This window comes from Artemia franciscana, unplaced genomic scaffold (genome assembly GCF_032884065.1).
Source record: "Artemia franciscana unplaced genomic scaffold, ASM3288406v1 PGA_scaffold_30, whole genome shotgun sequence".
Taxonomy (NCBI): Eukaryota; Metazoa; Arthropoda; class Branchiopoda; order Anostraca; family Artemiidae; genus Artemia; species Artemia franciscana.
The window spans coordinates 2,366,457-2,381,796 of record NW_027062662.1 but is presented as its reverse complement, the minus strand read 5'-3'; the positions used below and the strand labels follow the sequence as shown (position 1 = coordinate 2,381,796).

The 15,340-nt window shown below is 33.9% G+C and overlaps 1 protein-coding gene across 3 annotated transcripts in view; it reads left to right on the top strand.

Annotated features, from left to right (window-relative positions):
* Positions 1–14,978, top strand: part of LOC136041604 (stathmin-like) — a 50,087-nt gene extending 35,109 nt beyond the window's left edge. For all 3 annotated transcript variants that reach the window (XM_065726310.1, XM_065726311.1, XM_065726312.1), the window contains exons 4-5: positions 9,317–9,527; positions 12,166–14,978. In XM_065726310.1, coding sequence (XP_065582382.1) covers positions 9,317–9,527; positions 12,166–12,327 — 373 coding nt within the window. In that variant the 3' untranslated portion in view covers positions 12,328–14,978. The remainder of the gene's footprint in view (positions 1–9,316; positions 9,528–12,165) is intronic.
* The last annotated feature ends 362 nt before the right edge of the window (positions 14,979–15,340 follow it).

The window sequence follows — 15,340 nt, the reverse complement described above, 5'->3', positions numbered from 1 at the left end:
CGCCCTTTTCATTGAATTTCTGTTCCCCCATGACATATCTCTCCAAGGAAAGATCCTCCCCCATAGCCCCCTCCCCTCAACCCCACCCCCAAAACCAAAAAAAAATCCCCTGAAAACGACTGTACACTTCCCAATAACCATTATTATATGTAAACACTGGTCAAAGTTTGTAACTTGCAGCTCCTCCCCCAGGGACTGTGGGGGAGTAAGTCATTCCCAAAGACATAGTTATTATGGTTTTTGACTATGCGGAACAAAATGACTATCTCAAAATTTTGATCTGTTGACTTTTGAGAAAAAATGAGCGTGGGAGGGGGCCTAGGTGCCCTCCAATTTTTTTGGTCACTTAAAAAGGGTACTAGAACTTTTCATTTCCGTTAGAATGAGCCCTCTTGCGACATTCTAGGACCACTTGGTCGATACGATGACCCCTGGGGAAAAGAAAAAAAAAATAAACACGCACCCGTGATTTGTCTTCTGGCAAAAAATACGAAATTCCACATTTTTGTAGATAGGAGCTTGAAAATTTTGCTATAGAGTTCTTTGATACGCCGAATGCGATGGTGTGATTTTCGTTACGATTCTGTGACTTTTAAGGAGTGTTTTACCCTATTTTCTAAAATAAGGCAAATTTTTTCAGGCTCGTAACTTTTGATGACAAAGACTAAATTTGATGAAACTTATATATTTAAAATCAGCATGAAAATCTGATTCTTTTGAGGTATATCTTAGCATCAAAATTCCGTTTTTTAGAGTTTCGTTTACTATTGAGCCGGGTCGCTCCTTACTACAGTTCGTTACCACGAACTGTTTCATATCTTAAATTATGTTCCAATTCTTCAAGAATGACCCCTGAATCACAAAGGCCATTAGAATAAATAGCTCTTTTGAAATTACTAAAAATACTTTAGCGCGAAGAGTGAGGTAATGAGGAGGGGTTCGAATTCCCTCGTATATGTTTTAATTTCTGTTCGTTTTAAGTTTTAATGGTGCTCCTTACTTTTTAGTTAAAAAAACTTGTTTTTTTATTTAATTTCTTGTTGTTTTTTAAATAACGGTGAAAAATCCAGCGCCTCCTTGTGGAAATTCTCTTTTCCCATGATAAACTCCTCTATGGAAAGATCCTCTCACGTAAAATCCTCCCCCCAACCCCTCCGCGCCACCAAAAAAATCCTCCCTGAAAACTTCAGTATATTTCCCAATAACCAATACTGTATGTTACAATGGGCTAAGTTCATAACCTGCAGCTTTTCCCCCCGGGAAAGTTGGGGGATTAAGTTATCCTCAGACAATTAGCCCTCTCACGACATTCTAGGACCACTGGGTCGATACTATCACCCCCGGAATAAAAAATAAATAAACGCGCATCCTTGATCTTCTTCTGACAAAAAATACAAAATTCCACATTTTTTAGAGCTTGAAACCTCTATGGTAGGGCTCTATGATACGCTGATTCTGGTGGTGTAATTTAAGATTCTATGACTTTTAGGGGGTGTTTCCCCCTTTGTAAATAAGGCCCATTTTCGCAGGCTCGTAACTTTTGATAGGTAAGATTAAGCTTGATGAAACTTATATATTTAAAATCAGCATGGAATCGAGATTCTTTTTTCTATACATCGGTATCAAAATTCGGTTTTTAGAGTTTTGGTTGCTATTGAGTCTGGTTGTTCCTTACTGCAGTTCGTTACCACGAACTGTTCGATACAAATTTGTGTAATAGAATATGAGCAAGTACAATTAACAAGGAATTTTGATGACAGTATGCATATCAAAAGATTCGGCTTTTCTGAATATGGCTTTCGGCTTTTTCTGTTATTCTGAATATGTGCAAAACTATTAAATTTAATAGTTTAATAGTCAATAAATAGTTTAAATAATAATTAAATATAATTAAATAAATAATTAATAACAAATAGTTTAATAATTAAATTTAATAGTTTCGGTTTTTTCTGTTATTCTGAATATGTGCAAAACTATTAAATTTAAAGTTGCTATCAAAAGTTACGAGCCTGAGAAAATTTGTTTAACAGTTTATGAAGCAGTTTATTTGTTTAACAGTTTATGAAGCAGTACGTAATTAAAAAGGTTTGTGACTACCTATGTTATTTTGTGTCATATTTTCTAATAATACTTTTGGGTCCTTTTGTTCAATAAAAAATGTGCAAAAATGAGTTAAAGACGGGAATGGAAACATGATACAGGGAAAATCTTTAATATTTCTCCATAGTAGCCTTTTATTTTAAAGAAGATATATCGCTGGGAAAACAGCTCGTTACAAAAGCTGCACTTGTGTAATTACAACATCGATCTTAATGAAATTACTCTTTGCCCTTATCCAGTCCCGTCCCTCCGCTATGGAGCTCATTATTATGTTCCACAATATGCGAAATTACGCCTCGTCTCCATATGGAATACGTATCCCCCTTCCTACTTTGACCTGAACATTTATCGTCCCTTCTTCTGTTAGATGGAACCATAATTTTTACGACTTGCAATGTTGGGACAGTTTGGGAGTTGTATTGATTTCCATTTCCTTTCCGCTTCCTAGGAGAATGACTCATTTCAGATTTCTTTTTCCAAGTTCAGTGTTAAAGTTAACGAAGTTCACTATCTTAAATTTTCAAACTACTGATTTACCAATTTAGTCAAAACTTTTTTTTCCCGGTACTTTTCAGATTGTCCTCATTTGTGAGTATATATTTCAGTAGTCACTGAAGGTATCAAAAGTATCTGATTGCATTATAGCAACAGTAAATCAAATGGTTTTAGCGGTGTACGAAGGTTACAGCGTGGTAGTTCGGTGGTAAAAACGTGCTTTAATTTCATTGGTCTACATCTGGAACGTAATTTCCTAAGGCAATCACACTATTCCGTAACTGCAGGTCATAAAAAGAAGCTAGATAACTCCAACTTTTTAAAACTTAATTGGTGTTCTCGTTTCCTCTGTGAAATTTGAAGCCAGGGCAGAGATGAAAAGTTTTGCAGCCGCAAGGTTTTCTTACAAGTAATTCTTCTGTTTCTCTGAGGTTAGGTTAGCTCAGGTTAACCTGAGGTCATAGGTTTTGGGATTTTTAAGCCCTCTAATTTCGGAATATGACGCATTTGCTTGTGGAGTAGATGAACTTTGACTGTAATATTTGCTTTCAAGCGTGAATATAATACCCTCTTTGAAAGAATTATTTTTTTTTTTACAATTTTTTCATGCGAAAATAAGGAGCAACATTAAACTTGAAACGAGCAGGAACTATTCCTTATGTATAAGACAAAAAAAAGGTAAAGGATGTGGCACTAGACCCTTAAAGTCTGAACCGGCGGTGCTGGTCTCCATCTCAAGGCCCTTCAGCCAGGAAGTGCAATCGGGGAGGAGGAAATGGGGGCCAGCCATCCTGTGCCTTCGCACACCCTTCCTGTTTACCTTCCGCAGATGTCTCCAGGTACCCATTTAGAGCTGATATTCCGTATGTGAAGGGGGCTTTCTCTTCCTCAATCCTTGATCTTTACGCTAAAATCTTAATCTTAATTAAAAAACACTTCTCGTTCAAATTCAACGATCCTTTTGTTTGAGCAGTCTTCCTAAATAATTAAGACAAAATGGCAAACTTTAGCGTCAAGAGCGAGGGTTGAGGAAAGGGCAGGCCCTTCCCTCTTCTTTGGGGGAAAAGGGTGGCGGTGGGGGGACGCTATTTGCCATCCAATCTATTTGGCTACTTAAAAGGATCCCTATAATTTTTGATTTTTCGTTCGAATGAGCCCTCCCCTCATCTTGTGGGACCAGTGGTTCGATGCGATCACTCCTGAAGAAAAAAAAAACGAAAAAAACATGCATCCTTGATCTTTGTTCCGGCAAAATTCCACATTGTTGTTGATAGGAGCTTGGAACCCCTACAGGAGGTTCTCTGGTATGTTGATTTTCATTAACATCGCTTGACTTCTAGGGGATGTATCCCCCTTTTCCTAAAATGAGGCAAATTTTCTCAGGCGCGTAGGTGATGATGGAGAATATTAAACTTAATGGATTTTACATATTTGAAATCAGCATAAAAAGCCAATTCTTTTTATGTATCTGTTGCTATCAAAAATCCGTTTTTTAGAGTTTCGGTTAGTATGGGGCCGAGTCGCTCATTAATTTCAGGTACTTCCTACAATCTATTGGATATATAGCCATTGGTAAGAGGTGTTACCATCTCTTGATTATAGTTGATAGATTGTTTGACCTGAAATAAACTTAGAAACATAATTTGTATTCTTTTTTAAGTTTTTTCATGTGACATTCCTTTTTTTTTTGTTTTTTTTTTATATAGATAAAGGGGAAAGGGGATGTCTGAATAAAGAAAAAGTTTGCGTAATGGTATGTGAACCATTATCATCTTTTTTAGAGTTTTGGTTAGTATGGAGCCGAGTCGCTCATTAATTTCAGGTACTTCCTACAATCTATTGGATATATAGCCATTGGTAAGAGGTGTTACCATCTCTTGATTATAGTTGATAGATTGTTTGACCTGAAATAAATTTAGAAACATAATTTGTATTCTTTTTTAAGTTTTTTCATGTGACATTCCTTTTTTTTGTTTTTTTTTTATATAGATAAAGGGGAAAGGGGATGTCTGAATAAAGAAAAAGTTTGCGTAATGGTATGTGAACCATTATGTGTACATAATTAATAAGATCTTTGACTAGCTACGTTATATAGAGTCATACTTTCTGATAATAATTTTGTGTTCCTTTTTTCGATAAAAAATCTGCACAGTTGAGTTAAAAATGAGTAGGGATAGTTGATAAAGGGTACAGTAAAAATCATCACATTTCAGCGGACCCCCAGCTATCACCTCTTACCAATGGCTGTATATCCAATAGATTGTAGGAAGTTACCATCTAATCCTCTTTTTCATTAAGATTGCTTAACTTTAGGGGGATGTATCCCCCCTTTCCCAAAATGAGGCAATTTTTTTAAGGCGTGCTGGTTTTTATGAAGAATATTAAACTTAATGAATTTTATATATTTGAAATCAGCATAAAAAAAACAATTCTTTTGATGCATCTGTTGTTGTTACTAAAATCTGTTTTTTAGAGTTTCGGTTTGCACGGGGCCGAGTCGCTCCTTAGTTTCCGGTACTTACTACCCTACAACTATTTGATATTTAACCAACGGTAAGAGATGTTACCATCGAATTCTGCTTATTAGAAATACACACACACACATATATATATATATATATATATATATATATATATATATATATATATATATATATATATATATATATATATATATATATATATATATATATATGTATATGTTACCAGGAATGTTCAAAAACGGTGAATGCCAACTTTTACCGGTGAATGTCAACAAATACCAAATGCGTCAATGAAAGATCAGACATTTCATTACATCCTTGTGCATTCGGACCCTCACCGGTGTATGTCGACAATCACAGAAATGCTCTGATGAATGTCCAAAAGAGAGGAAGAAACCCCAATCCTATGAATTTCCAAAGGAGAGGAAAAATCCCGATTCTTAAAACCCAATCCATATCTCTAATTGAAAGATAAAATAGGAAAAATCCCAGATACTTATCTCTGCTTAGATTCAGTCAACTTTGTCGGTCTTATGCAAAGTTTGATGATAACCACAGTGACAGTTTTTTCTTTTTATATATATATATATATATATATATATATATATATATATATATATATATATATATATATATATATATACCCTGATTTATTCAGAATGGATACTGCAGTGAATTCTTATCTTTTTTAAAAAGATAAATGGCATTAACTTCGGGTAAACACGAAGACGAATATTTTTACTTTTTTCTTGAAAAAAAAATTAAACAAAAAAAAATCCGAAATAAGGATAGTTAATAAATATTTTGGACATACACCAAGCGACTATGATTTTGTAGAAATTCACCGGTGGATATCAACATTCAACAGATTTTGGACATTCACAGTAACATATATATAATTCATATCCATTTCATTTTTGACGAAATTAACCATCTTTTTTTTGTTTTTTGTTGTTGTTTTGTCTCGGGCACCTGGAGCGCTATTGTGGCGACAATCTTTTCTTCGAGGACTGAAGAAAAATGCGCTAAAATTGAGTTTGCAGCTGCGTATTGGGACTTTGGTTATTTGTATAATTAGGGCTGCCATATTTATACCAGTGTTGCCAAATGAGACGCTTTTGGTGTTTTAACGCTTGCTTTTTAGTGACTTCTGGACAGTTACATTTCAAATGGTATCCTTTATCTTTAATCAATGACTTTCTTTAGACAAAAAAAAAATAATAATGATATTAATAAAGCTACTGTGTATTTCGATTTGTAAATAATGTTCTGACCTTTCCGCTTTGTACAGGATTGAAATCCTGTTTTGAAAATTTGTGGTGGCAAAAAAAACTGTTTGAGATTTTTCTTTTTGATGTTGTGAGATTATGAAGTTTTTAAGGTAGTGTCACATTTTCGTCACTGTTTTCATATTGAACCGTAAAAATTGGAACATTGACCGTCAATTGATTCCCAATGGCAACGACACATTCAAAATAGAGCTGTACCTTCTTCAGCTGTTCGATGCCATTTAGTTTTTGCTTTTTTTGCTGATTCTTCAGTCCCTTTTTTTTCAAATTTGGCGCCAAATACTGCAAAAGTGTATATGGAGGTCTTTACATTAAAAATGGATTTCGAGATTTGTCCTAACTTTGTAAGATTACATGGTTGTATAGATTTTCTCTTAATAATAAGATTTCATTTTCACTGACCTTTCTTCTTCAAAATAAACTAACGAAAATGTCTTAGCTCTGCAACAACCCGCATGAAGTTCATTGCTCTTTGCTGACGTTTGTATATAACTTGCCTACAATCTTAACTTAAATTACCTAATTTTTTACAAATTACAATTTTTTTTTTGTTAAATACTGTCAAGCAATAACGAAGGAATCTTGTATCGATAGATAATAGATGTATAAATTCGAAAATGCTTGAGCTAACAGGCCCCTTTTACCGGTACTGTGGAGACGGTATGGGAGCTCCGTTGCGTCTACTTTTACTGTCTCACATAAAGTTTAGAGTGGAAGGGGGGTAAATAATAATACAAAACTGAATGATCGCGTATGGCAGGGATGCTGTCGTGTCACTTTTTGTCATCCTTATTGATGCCAAGTCAATTTTGGACGGAAGTCACTTTGCCCAAGTTCTTCAACAAGGACCAGCCACAGAGATACTAAAGAGGATAAAATATAAGCCATGCGCTATCAGATTTCCTAAGAACTCCATTTTATCGCCATTCGGCATGGAAATGTAATGAGGGGCTGAGTGCTAGCCATCCTTGGATTTCGCTCATTCTTCCTATTTATCATCGCTAGGTTTCTTTCAGTACCCATTTGGAGCTACTACAGAGTTTCTCCTGCATAATGATGAATAACTGGAAAAAAAAAACAGAAAGCAGCAAAAGGGATTGACGACCCTTGGCTCTGGAGCCCTTTTTGTATTTTCTGTTTCATTGTATCTATTTGAGTTTGTATAAAGGAAAAATGTAAAACGTTTGAAGACAAGGCGAAAATTATCCTTTTAGGCCACAATTTATTTTCGTTATTTGGTAACAGTTCTGGCTCTTGATGATTTACAGGTTAAATTATATAGCAAATGTTTTTGCATTTTTTTTTCTTTTTTAAATGTTTGTTCAATATTTGATTTTTTTTTTATTGTAAGCATTATCATTTGTCTTTTCTTTATGTTTATATTGTAGCTGATATGTCCAAATTATAGTGTTTTTTTTTTTACAAAGTATATTAGTTCTAAAAGGAAAGAAAAAGAGCAGTCTAGAGTTAACCTCTAAGGATCAGTACCATAGGAATATTATGAAAAGGTGGAAAATCAATATTTATTTGTTTTACTTCTACTTTCTGACCCTAAGGATCTTTGCATTTGGTCACTTTTTGTCCCTTACTGTATGAAAATGATATTAAGTTTATTATTGTCGGTTGGCAAGTTTACATTGCATGGTCTGAATATGGTGACAATCCTGTAAATACGAGGTATCTGGCAATCTTTTACATTGTGTATAGAACAGTGTTGTGAGTCTCTGAGCCAGATATTCTGACAAGGAATTGTCCCAATCATTAGCTTGTCTCTGGTCAAGTAAATACATCTTGTGAAAATGCAACCAGGAAATCAAGATTCACTGAATAATTGTTTACTTTTGTAATTCATGCCGGAAAATAGTATTGGGTATGCTAATTTTTTTTTTCGGGAAAAGATGGTATATGTGTGGACGGCTGTGCGGGTGTAAATTACTCTAATGCCCAAGCCCTGCTGTTTTTCTTAAATAAATTAATATAATACAAAAAAGCATAACTTGTGAATGACCTTTGGTCTCCCTGAATTTCGTCATCGAAATTCCACTATCGGAGCGGGGTGTTGAAATGACGATACGTCGGCTCGTAAAGTATTTAACCTAGAGATAGAAATGCTGCTAATCCAATCTTCTGTCTTTTCTTCTTTCAAAAATTATTGACGAAGACCACACTGCCTTTCCATAACAAACAAACACAAAGTAGAAACAATAGGGAAATTCTTTTCAAGACAGTGGAGATTAACTCAGTGGATATTTCGGCCCTATGTCCAAGGGTATATAATAAACTTACATTAAAATGTGAGAATTAAAACTAATAGTTTTTGTTTAAACTTTGTAAAAACAGCCATAGCATCTTTACTTCACCGATGTTCAATCAGGACTCCACTGAGTCCTGAAATATCCACTGAGTTGATTTCCACTGTCTAGAAAAGAATTTCCCTTTTGTTTCTACTTTGTGTTCATTTCTTTCAAAAATTATACTGGAAGTTTTTATTCTGGCTCGTCGATCTCAACAATTGTATTTGTGAGTTGAACAAAATATTAATCACATGGGGGCATAACCTTTTGAAGGTTTGAGTGTCGCACTCTCGATGGTGAATTCTCAGAAGAAAAAAGTGTCTGGACAGTATGGATGATAAAACTAGGGATGTGCAGCGGAGATTGGAACAAGTGTATTCTTCGGTTTGACTAGGTGGTCTGGGAGGCTCTTAGTTTAACAAAAATTTGTTCTGCTTTCTATTGCAGCCTGGCAGCTTTTCTAGAAAGAAGGAATTATTATGTAACCGTCATGTAAATAAGAAGTATTCGGGAATGACTAACATTTTCCATAGTGCTCAAAAGTCTGGTTTCATTTACAGAAAAGCTAGCTCCTTAAGTTTTTGGGAAAGCTAGCTGAGAAATTTAGATCTCTAATATTATTTAAATTAGACTCAATTATTTTTTATTTCTTTAGGGTGCGTCAACATATTGAGCATGTTGAAAGTGTTCGTAACCAACTTCAAGAGCAGGTGAACGAAGCTCGTGTCGACCTCGAGAAAGACTTGTCTCGCAGAGGTGAAAATCGTGAAAAACAGATTGAAGAATTGCGTGAGCGTATGCGTGCTCATGAAGAGCACGTCCAGAACGTGAGGAAGAACAATGATCAGCGCATAAAAGATTTAGAGGTACTATTATATTGCTTATTATGAGTGTTGAGAATATTTTTTCAGCTGCGACAATTCCAAATTCCAAAATGATTCATGCAACAATAAGAAAACTTGTGTCTTGTGGTATAACATTAAAACTTTAGAATGCAAAACAGCCAAGAAATTTTACAAGGAATAGAAACCGGATTTTTTGTAATAAGTGCTGCATTCAGTGCTGCATTCTATCAGCTTGATAACTTTTGATCTGGCTAAAATGGGTCTAATGTACATATTTGTCTAGTTTAGAATATACATAAACTATAGATTGGTTATAAAATAATTTAAGTTTAAGAAAGGTATCTAGGTCAAATGTTTGCAATTTAAGAGCAACTAAATTCATTCGTTGTCACCAAACAGTTACGAATCCGTATCTTTTACGTTTTCCTCAATCGGCTCGTTATTATTTTATTATGTTAAAATACAACATTGCTTAAACCATTGTTCCTGTGGAAAAACAAGTATTTGTTACAATGTCTAGTTATTGAAGCTAAGGTATAGTTAGGCTCCAATACAGAGCCAGTAAAATAATAAGAAAGGATTTATTAAGCAGACGCATTATTAACCAAAAAATGATCTTTTACTTCCTCCCATAGAAAGCAAAGTTTTTCCTTCGGAAGGTAGAGGAAATAAATCTCTGAGAGAAAAAAAAAGGGAAAAAAACTTTGCTAAGAAAAAGACTGATTGCACTGCTAAAGTCCTTACCAAATTAGTTTTCTAAATTCTTATTGATTTAAGAATTTATTTGAAAAGTAGGTTTATTTGTTTTCTTTCTTCATTCGCTCTATTCAGTTTTCCTTCTACTATTTCCAATAGGAAATTACCTTAAATTAGTGTTTATTATTGGAATTTATGCGAGGTTTTTTATTTCATTTGTTTTTTTTTTAGCTCCATTTTTATGATAGATCTTCGAATAAGTAATGATAATAATGATGCGGTAAAAGGTTATTAAAGCTCTCTGGGGCTTTTTTTTATCTTAAAAAGTGGGTCCTTTTTTTCTTTTAAGCGAGATTCGTGGTACTCTAAAAAGATCGCTTCGCTAACTTAATGTTTCTATGGAATTTTCGATAAAGTTTCGAAAAAAACTTAACGCTATGGCCAAAAACTTATGTATTGAAGATACACTGCTGCTAACTTGCAATTGACAATTATGGTAATTGACAACTTTGGGAAAATTGTGAAGAAAAAAAAACTTAATTGGCATAAACCTAAAATTATTTTGAGTAATAACTGCTTTTGGATTTTAAAATATCTCCCCTTAAAATGATTGTTGTTGGAAATTACCACTGCGTTTAAAAATAAGCTGTTCTTGGATATAAGAATCAAATGTCTTAAAATATAAAACATAAGATTCATTAAAATAGAGATTCATATCTATTTAAAAATAAGTATAAAGACATTTACAAAACATTCTGCCGGTATTAAGGGTTTTAACCGTAAGTTCGTTTTAGACCATACTTCGTCGGTTTTTCATTGCATCTTTTTCACACGAATGCTAAAAAATACGAAAAAGATAGAATTTTTGCTTTAAACAACGCATGGGGAAAATAGGCCAACGATAATGAATGAATTGGCAGATGTTTTGATCTTTGTTCGCGGTCTGCCCTTAGCACCAGAAAAACAGAATGGAGGAGAGAAACAAAAAATGAAAGCCAAATACCACAAACTTGACTTTTGAACGTTTCGCCAGCTATTACTCTATTTTTTTAGTTTGTTGGTTTTTTTGGTTTTTTTTTATTAATTTTCCTTACTAGCTGCAATTCTGAGAATTCCAGCTTGTAAGTCAGGTTGAAAATGAAATTTTTTTAAGTCTTCCTGAAAAATCTACCTGTAAAAAAAAGGTCTGTAAAAATGAAAGGCTCTATTTATATTAAACCTAATTTATGGGCTGGAGGAAGGAATTTTATATTTAAATTAAAAAGAAGTGAATCGAATATTGGCCCATATGGAGACATTCGTTTCATCAGCCGATATCAAGTACGGTTGTCAAGCATAAGTTGGACTCCCATCAGAGCTTTGATACTCACTCTTATTTCATGTTTTTGAGTTTAAACATGGATTTTTTCATCAAAATGTGTCTATTTACAGAATTCGTTAAAGCATCTTTTACGGTTGGAAAATAGTATTGCTTCCAAACCATGTAGTTTTTTTAATTTTTTGTGCGACTTTTCTGTATGTTCATTATCCTGACAACAGATTTCTAGTAAGTGCGGTCAGGTGCAACTTCTGAGACGATATTTCCTAACCTGAGCATCCTTTATTCAGGGGGTGCCAATTTATGAAAATGTAGGGAGGGGGAGCAAGGATTTTTTTTGTCATTTTTATAAAGGTACAAAATAAGCTGTTTCTCAAAATTTAGAGGGCAGCAATTTTACAAAAAAAAAAAATTATTTACAAAAGAGTAAAAAAAAAAATCTTATTTGATCTATGGTTATTGACCACCTACCACCCATTAGCCAATCGTCGCCACTGTTGTCGTTAAAGGGATATATCATTTGATGGCAAGAATTTATAACTATTAACACTTCAATTGATCACTGGCACAGGTCACTTCAATTCTTTTCTGACAAAAGCATCAGTGTTTATACTGAATCCTTCATTTATGCACTACCCTTTTCAGCGAAAGATTCAAGAGCGAATGGATAATGCTGCCCAACTTCGGGCTAAGCTGACTGAAGAAGAATTGATCAAGCTTCGTGGTCATTCTCAGCACGTTGAAGCTGTACGTGAAAAGCGTCGCTCCAATGGAAGCCCAACTGATGCCCCTCCAGCTATGGAATAAACTACCCTTTTTTGCTCTTTTAGTTCGGGGAGTGGGTTTTATATCAATGGCTATCATTTTTCTTCTTAAGGTGGATCTAGTTTCTCTTAGGCTATTTTCCTCACTATCTGGATTTCTGGAACAGCACAATTATATAAAAGTGATAGTAGAGTTTTCTTTTCTTTTGTTTGCATTCATTTTTATTAGCCTAACTGTGCACTTATCTATAGAAAATAGTATTGCTCGTCCCATAATGTATAAATTCTCGAAGCTTTGCTTAATGCTTAATACTCATCTTACGATCTTGCTATAGTTTATGCCCAATTTGTTTTATATCTTCTGTTAAGGTGCGTCTCCGTTACTGTACTTCTTATAAAAAATTCTAGAAGATCAGCCATTATCCAGATCTTGGCGAGTATCAGACGAAAAATAAATCCCCCCCCCCTCTTTCACTGATTCTTCTTTTTGGTATACGGACCGCTACGAAGGTTGTAAATCTACTTTGTGTTGCACTCTATTCTACAATTTTCGGCTGATCTAAAACTGGTAAAATCTTAAGGAGTGTTCACGAAACCTAAAACTCCTGCTTTCATTAAATTCACAATTTGACAATGTGAATATTGTAATTCTCGACATAAAGTAATTTTTTTCATCATGTTTTGTCAGTGATATTTATTAGAATTTTCTTCTTTTTCTTTCAACGAGGAAAAAATTAAATTTATTGGCCGAATAAGTATTTTTCAGAATTCTGTTTTTCCTAGAAAAATAAATTTAAAAAAAAAATCAAAAACCTCTAAACTCTGAAATTTAATTAAACTCCGAAACCTCTAAACTCATAAAATCAAAATCCCAAACTATTTCAAAATCATACAATTCATGGGATATTCAAAGCTTATTTAATATCTTGTCTGAAATTACATTTTAATGCCCTACGGAAATGTGGAAAAGCCACACTATCGTCATTAAGCAAGAAGCCGTTAACTTTATGGGCTGTATTCTAAGTGCTCTAGAAATGCTAACAGAATTTAAGCACCAAGGACATTAAAAATATATATGATTGTTGGATGGGCTAAATGAAAGGTTAAAAAGCCGTATACAAAAATAGGAATTTCTTTCAATTTTAAGGAATTTTAAAGAAGAAATCTCCAGTTTTTAAGGAATTTTAAGGAAAGCCGCCATATGCAGTTATTCAGTTATTATTTCAAGCATTAATAGGTTTAAGTGGGTCTGGAGATTAAAAATGCTTTTATTTTGATGTTCTTGGTACTTCTAAATTCACGCTTTTGTACTCTTTCCTTTTTTTACATTCAACTTAGGCTCAGACAACAGTAGAATACACTTTTCAAGGCAATATAGTTGCCACCAGCAAGTTTTGTTGCTTTGTCAACCAATATTTTGAATTAAAAGTAACTTTTTCATTAACATGGCCATTTTTTTCTGCGCAGCAGCAACGACTGTGAAAGAGCAACAACACAACAGCAGCTAAAGCTGCTCAATGATCCAGTTTTTTACTGCCTATCGTAGTAATTTTCTCTTGTGTCAATCTAGACTCAATATCTAGATTAGTGAAGCTGATATAAGATAATCTACTTAAGAAGCATGTTGCTTCATCCTCTTTGATGATCACTAAAAGTGTTCAGCTCCCGACCTAATTTTTCCGATCTCAACTCTTACCTGTGTCGTTCGTCTTTCTTTGTCTACATTTTGTTTTATTGTATTTATCCTATTCAATCTTCTTTTTGCTCAAAATTGAAGCTGACAACAACTTCAAAAAAATTAGTGAAACAGGAAAACATCAATATGAAAATTAGGAAAATGACATAAATTATAAATAAGCAGAATCATATCATAGGAAAATGAAACAGGAAAACGTCAATATGAGAATTAGAGGATAAATTATAAATGTAGCCTATATAGTATCTCTAAAAGTATTCTAATTTTTCTGATCTCAACTCTTGCCTTTGTCGTTCATCTTCCTTTGTCTACATTTTGTTTTATTGTATCTATCCTATTCAATCTTCTTTTTGCTCAAAATTGAAGCTGACAACAACTTCAAAAAAATTAGTTACTCAACAACTTCAAAAAACAACTAGTGTGATCTCACGAAACCTGGATAGTATATAGCTGATCTAAGACCGAGGATCTCTTAAACCTTTTTTGAATACTCACTTTTGTTTTCTATGTTTTTATCAGCTTTGAATTACGCACCGGTCTTTGTTTTCTGCATTGCTGCTTTCATTAACGTGCCTTCTTTTATTTGTCAATTTATTTTTCTCATTATGCTTGTTTTCTATGCAAGTAGTACGCACTTAGGCTTATTAACAAAAAATCAAACTGTGGCATTAAACATGTGTGCTTTATTTCTTTAATTTTGTGTATACGCTCAAAAATAAAATATCCCGCATTTTTTTCCTTTTTATCCCTTCATTCCATTCATGTTGGATTATTTTGTTGTTTGTGCATATTAGAATGCGCTTCGCGATACTGGAGAAAAAGCCTTTTTATTTCAAAAATAATATGCTAGATAAGATGTAGCTTTTCTTTGTAGTTTTTTTCTTGCCGTGATTCCAAACGTAATTAGTGTTCTTATGACAGTATATATTAGGCCAGTATGTTTTATTTGAAAATGCTGGTTTTGTTTATCTTATGCAAATAAAGGATTAGTTAGATTATTTTTGTTTTACTTCAGATCTTACACAGCCAGTAATACACACAGGCCGTCTAAGAAGTGCCTACAGTCATCTTGGTACTATTCAGTTATGTTTTATTACCTCATCATTGGCAGCGCAATAGCGCTGCCTGTGTAAAGAGCGATGTGGGCACAAAAGTTTTTTTTTGGACGAGGGCACTTTGTATAAAAGGAGTTGTTGTAGAAACTTTGAAAGGGGCTTGTTCGATTCGAAATAGAAAGTTCTGGTACCCTTTCGAACATTCGAAAGTGATTTAAGGGCCACCAGTTGATTTCAAATATATCAAGTTTAGTTTGTCTCAATATATCAAGTCTAGTTTGATCAAGTTTAGTCTTACCCATCAA